General features: G+C 57.4%; 1 protein-coding gene across 2 annotated transcripts in view; it reads right to left on the reverse strand.

Moving 5' to 3' along the window:
- Positions 1 to 5,712, reverse strand: part of COL13A1 (collagen type XIII alpha 1 chain) — a 145,683-nt gene extending 139,971 nt beyond the window's left edge. For both annotated transcript variants that reach the window (XM_045841982.1, XM_045841983.1), the window contains exon 1: positions 4,918 to 5,712. In XM_045841982.1, the coding sequence (XP_045697938.1) occupies positions 4,918 to 5,211 (294 nt within the window). In that variant the 5' untranslated portion in view covers positions 5,212 to 5,712. The remainder of the gene's footprint in view (positions 1 to 4,917) is intronic.
- Between the last annotated feature and the right edge of the window lie 288 nt (positions 5,713 to 6,000).

A 6,000-nucleotide genomic window follows, 5' to 3' on the forward strand; every position in this document is an offset into this window, starting at 1 on the left:
ACTTTGACTTTTTCCCACCACCTTCCCAGAGGGTTGGCTACTTAATGAGGTCCTCAGTCTGGCTTGGAGCTACCAGCTTGCTTTAAGGCCTTTGGAGAAGCTGTAAAACTTTAGAAATGCTCCCTGGCTTTATCTATAGTAACTACTGCTTTGCATTTACAAAATTTAGAGTGATAAAATAGCTCTTCTCTTGAACACCACCAGCTCACTAGTTAGCGGTAGCTTCCTGCAACAATGTTGGGAGGAATCTGGGGCAGCAAGTTCAGGGGGGAAGGGCACTACAATTGATGAGCCACGTCTGCTGAGGGCCAGGGACTGGTGAGTGAAGACAATTATCTGCGGGGCAAGGGCACTGGACTAGAGAGGCTTTGAGGACCATCCCTCTGTCAATACCCCGAGTCATTTGCTCCCTCCATGAAAGGAGGAGTAGGGTTAGGATGACATAGTGGGGTCCTTGCTGCATATGAGGGCACCGGGATCTAAGTTCTGTTCATTTCCCGAGGTGCAGGCAGCTATGATTGCCACAGGACACTACTGCACAGGCCACCCCCCTCATGTGTCACATGCACACTCCCTTTAAGGGCCTGCTCCTGCCCTCCTCCCAGCGTTTCAGTCCTAGGGGAACCCATGCAAAGCCCCAGCTTCTCAGCCACTGCTTTGATCTCCCCCCTAAAAGGTCCTCTGGAAAGGACCCAATAAAGGGCCCCTGCACACACCCTATAAATGTGAGGCATCGCTATTACAATGGTTGGTCTTATTATATTTAGGGGCGAGGGAGTCTGCCTGGGGTCCCTCAATATTCACCTTGAAGGTGGCTGCTGAACCTCTTGTCCCGCCTTGGCCTACAAATGAATTTGGTTATTCTAAATTCCTCTCCCTCCTCTTTCAGCACACACCCTCTGCCCAGCCATAGGTGACATCTGATTGCTTCCATTTGGGACATTCCGGTTTCTCTCTTCACAGCAAGCACATCAAGCAACAGCAGCTGGAGTGCTCATTAAGGGTCCCAGACCAGGAGAGACAGGGGGAAGAGCTGGGGCCTGAGGGCTGGAAGCCGCACTCCCAGCTCCCTCGAGCTGGCCCCCCACCCATCCCCCACCCTATCCTCCCCTCCCAGTGCCTTGGCCCTTCTGCTTACATCTGCCTGAGGCTGGGGCTCTCCTCATTCCAGGCTCCCTCCTGCTGGGTCCCCTCAGCCTTCCCTGGCAGTCCCCTCTTCGTCCTGCCTCACAGATCCTTTCCTGACTGGGGTGGGTGGAGTGAACTTGCCCCTAGATCCCTGCCCCCGGGGCATCGCACAGACTGTGTGCTTCACCAGGTGCTCTGACCGCTGCCTTTCTTCTATCCTTCAGGAGTGGCCAGGGCCCACCTGTGCCAGGACTACCTGCCTGCCCCATGTCCCTGGGAGCCCCCTGCAGGCACTCCTGTGGCCCTGAGCATGGCCTCTGGTGGTGGGGCCCTGCAGTGCAATCTTCCATTTGCCATCCCTGAAAATCTCACAGCATCCCCAGGAGGGAGGCAGGGCCTGGGTTTTACAGAGCAGGAAGCTGGAGCTCAGGGGGTGGCAAAGCCCAGCTGGAATCCTGTGTCTAGGCCCCCATATTCCCAGGGCATCTGTGTGCCCCTTGAGAGCAGGGGTCCTCTGCACACCATTTCTTAGGCTCATTCTTTAACAAAGCCATGTCCTCCTCTCTTCTCTGCATCTTCTTTTCTCCCAGGGGTTTCTGCCAGTTCCAGCTCTCCCTTCTCTGCCTCACCCTTTCCTCACCTGTGCCCTTTGCTCCAATTTGGGAGAACACCCCTCAAAAAGAAAAGGCCTAGGGTGGAGGAAGGGCCTTGAGTTGCTCGGGGACACCTTTGCTGGCCCAGAAGTGTCCTGCTTCTGGTGCAGCACTGCCCCGTAGAGCTTCCTGCCACCACACGTGCAATGACTCTGTACCTGTGCTGACTGGCCCGGTGGCCGCTAGCTCCAGGTGTCCACTGGACACTTGCTTGAAATGGGGCTGGTGTGACTGAGAAACTAAATTTTAAATTTTGTTTAATTTTAACTAATGTAAATGAGCTGCTTATGACTGGAGGTTACCATATTGGACAACGCACCCCTCAGAGTGTCCCTTCAGGAGCCATTGGACTGCATGTCACACCCGGGAGATGCACCCGAGGGCCAATTGCACACAGGCTAGGCCACACACAGGACAGCTCTCTCCCTCTGGTTCCAATGCCCTTTGCTACCGACTTCAGGTCCCACCACTGTTGCCACCACTTCCATGCACTCCTCCCTGACCCCACTTGTCCCCCTCATCTGAGTCACAGTCCTCTGTGGCCTGCACTAGCCTCTCTTTTGACCTCCCTGCTCTACCTTAAGTTCTCATTCTGGGGACATTACTGCTCCCCTCCAGACCCTCCCATGGCTCCCCACTGCTCTTACACAGATTGACTGTCTCCGAGGTCCCTCTTGACCGAGGCCCCTGTCTCTCTCCAGCCATGTTCTCCACCATGCCACCCTCCAGCCTTCCAGGGTCGTGGACTTTCTTCAGTTCCCCAAAGCACACCCCTCCCTTTGACTTCCAGCCTCCAGAAGCTGTTCCCTTTGCCCCTAAGAACAAGACATCCACACTCATCTTTTGCCTGGAAAAGTCCTATTTACTTTTTAAGACCTTGCTTGTAACCCACTTTCCCAGGTAGCCACCCCCATCAGGTGCGCCGCATGGCAGTGCATTCCCCAGGCCTCCTTTCCTTCCATTGTAGGTACCTTTTACATGACACAGCCCCTGCCCACTTCCTTTTTTGTGTCCTGTTCATCTGCACGTTTAGGAAGGCAGAAGCGTGTCCACACTGCCTGACCCACAGCTGAACCTCAGGAAGCATTTGCTGAATGATCGGATGACAATGGACAAAGAAGATGCAGGACGCAATGGGAAAAGCACAGGACGCAGGGTCAGAAGGCCTAGGTTGTAGTCCTGGATCTCACCATGTGACTCTGAGTAACCTACTGCCCCTCTCTGGGCCTGAGCTCCCCCGTCTGTTGAAACAGGGCCAGTTCAGCTGCTCTGCAGATGAGAGGTCTAGAAGTCAGTGGGGCAGACATGAAGCTGCAGTTTCGGAAAGAGGAGTCAGCATGTCAGATAACACTGCCAGTTCCAAGACTCTGAGAGCATGCGACATGGTGTGGCTGTCTCAAACAGAGGAAACAAGATCTGGGAAAGGGCTGGGGCATGTCCTAGCCCACAGGAGTGGCCAGGAAGGGGAAAGGAGGATGCGGGGAAAGGAGCAAAACTCCCAGGGTCTGACGCTTGTCTTTCAGTGAGCGGCACCCCACAGACGCCTGGGAGAGCCCTCAATGCCCTCACACCCGCCACTGCACAGCCAGGCCCATGTGCACTCGCAGGCGGACCACAGAGGCTGCCTGCTTGCATTGCTGAGCCTAAAGTCCCTCCCCCTCCCCCAGTCCAGGGAACTGTGGTGGCCTGACAGCCCTCTGGATTCCCTAGGACCTGGCAGAGCCTGGGAATGAGCTGACAGCAGCAGTAAACTTGCCCTGTGGCCACTCTCTCTGCTCTGGCCACATGGCCTCCCTCTCCTTGACCACTCTGGAGACCTGCTTTGCCAGCTACCAGGCTTTGCCAGGTAGGGACACCTGAGAGGGGCCAGGCTGTAGGGAACTGGCACATCATTCTGGAACGCTTACAACACCACTACAGTAAGAGATGGGCTCTTATGCTTGCCATCGCCACCACCATTTTTTGAGCCCAGCGAGAATAGGGCATTTGCCCCAGGTTGCACAGCCTCTAAGCAGCAGAGTAGGACTAAAACAGGCCTGCTGGACTCTGCCATCCTGTTCTTCACTATTCCACCCCACTTCTTACTAAGAGGCCCACCTGGTTTTTCTGATGGAAACCTTCCATGGCCAGCCTACTGCAGGACCTCTTCCCAGGCTGCTGCAGCCCTTACCTGTGGCTCCTCCCCTCTATCCTGGCCCTGGATACCCTGTGCTGTCCAGATTCCCGGAAGTTACTAACCAGGCCTCATGCCTGTTCTCTGAGGGCACCAGTAAGACAGTATGTCCCTCCTTCCTGGGGAGGGTGGGTCTTTTTATGTGCTCCCCGGGTTGCCATGGTTAAGAGACACTAGTGGCTTTTAATCCACTTGTGTTAATGAACATTTTGGAAATGGGAGAAAGCTCAGCATCCTTTCCCCAGAAAACCACACAAACACAAAATGTGGGGCAGGGGGCCATTCCAGAGGGCAGGAAAAAAGACACCCAGCTTAGGAACAAGAGGGTAGGCAGAGCCAGGGAGACCCACACCTGGGCCCCAGTGGTCTGGGGCAGTGGGCAGGGGCCAGGACGCCACCAGCTGCAAGACCTGCCCCCTCTGGCCCCCTCAGCCCCTTGGATGACTCACTCCCTCACTCTACCTTCCAAACGGAACTTTATCAATAAAAGGCAGTACTGATCCTCCAGGGAGAGATGGGGAGGGCCATGGAGTCCCAGCAAGCCTCGGCCTGGGGCCACGGGGCACACGTCCTGCAGCGTGGGCGCTGGGTGGCTCTCACACTACCCTGGCGGGGTGCCGGGTGGGAGAAGTGGGGTTTGGCCGCCTCTGAGCTTCTGGGCGCTCCATGCCTTCCTCCACCTGCCTCAAGCGCCCAGGGTGCTCCCAGCCCCGGACACAGGGGGCTCCTGCTGGAGCGGGGCATTGAGGGGGTCTCGCGCAAACAACTCGGGTCCTCGGGGTCTCTGGCAGGGCAGAGCCTTTCCCCGGCCCCACCCTTCCCTCAGATAACTCCGGCGAGTCCCGCGGCGCACCGCGCGGCGTGGATAGAAAGCTCCCGCGGGCACCGAGTGGTGGAGAGTTTGGAGGCTGCGCGAGGGGGCGCCGCGGGGAGGGATAAAAGCCAGCAACAAAGAGCACAGACCTCATCCAGCAGTTGGTTGACTCGTCCCAAAATAGCTGTCTCCATTTGCTGCTCCCCGCACTCCGCTTCCAGGCGCAGCACCCGGGCCTGCAGCTCCGTGGTCCGAAAGTGGGTGAGCAGGCTGAGCGCGAGCGAGCAAAGGGTCAGCGCCAGCAGCCCGAACGACCCCGGGCTCGGCAGCCGCGCGCAGCGCTCAGCCGACGCCACCGCCAGAGCCACCGTCCCAGGAGCGCCCAGCTCCCCAGGGCCTCGGGCACCCGCAGCTGCCGCTTTTCGAGCGCGCTCCGCTACCATCCCCTCGCGTCTTGAGAATCAATAAATAAATAAATAGAATAAATAAAGGAGAGAGCCACTGCCCAAAGGCTCGATCCAAGCTGCGGGGCACGGGGAAAGGGCTTGTGTTGCTGGAAAATGTCCCTTTCCTTTGCTCCCGGCAAAGAATATGGAAAAATTAGCAGCAAGGGAGGGAAAGCCGAGAAAACACAACCCGTGGTAATCCGGGTACGCCCAGGTGAGAAAAAGTTACTTCGAAGAGCGTTCCAGGTCCGGGAAAGTTAGGGGAATCTGGCCGGCACTCCTCTCCGCCCGTCTTTCCCTTCAAGTGTCTGCAGAGTCCTCGAGTTGATTCTGCACAGTCGGTGCTTCTTGGTGTCTCGCGTCTTCCCGGCCAGCCAGTTTCAGTCCCGGAGCAAAGGGGCGCAATTAGAGGGCCCCATGGGCAGAGGTGGGTCGTGGCCGCTGCGGAGGAGCGCTGGGGCCGATTCCGGCGTCTCTGTAACTTGACACACTAGCCGCCGCTGCACGGATCGGATGAGCAATCCGTGCTACTTCCCAAACTAATCTCTCCCGCCCCCCTCCCTCCCTCCTCCTCCTCTCCTTTCCTCCTCCACCTCCAGCCCGGCCGAGGGCTTGGATTTGTTTATTTATTCAAACTCGCCCGGGGTGGGGGGCGTGGTGTGCAGGGGCCGCTCCCCCGAGCCACTGGCCCCGGGAGCAGCCTCTCCCGCTATCTCTGTCCCCTTTGAAGTGACGAGGGGTTATTTATAGGCAGGAAGAGGGTGTGGAGTGGGGCTGAGGCTTCAC

This window comes from Phyllostomus hastatus, unplaced genomic scaffold (assembly GCF_019186645.2).
Source record: "Phyllostomus hastatus isolate PE091 unplaced genomic scaffold, TTU_PhHast_1.1 phas_contig_38, whole genome shotgun sequence".
Taxonomy (NCBI): Eukaryota; Metazoa; Chordata; class Mammalia; order Chiroptera; family Phyllostomidae; genus Phyllostomus; species Phyllostomus hastatus.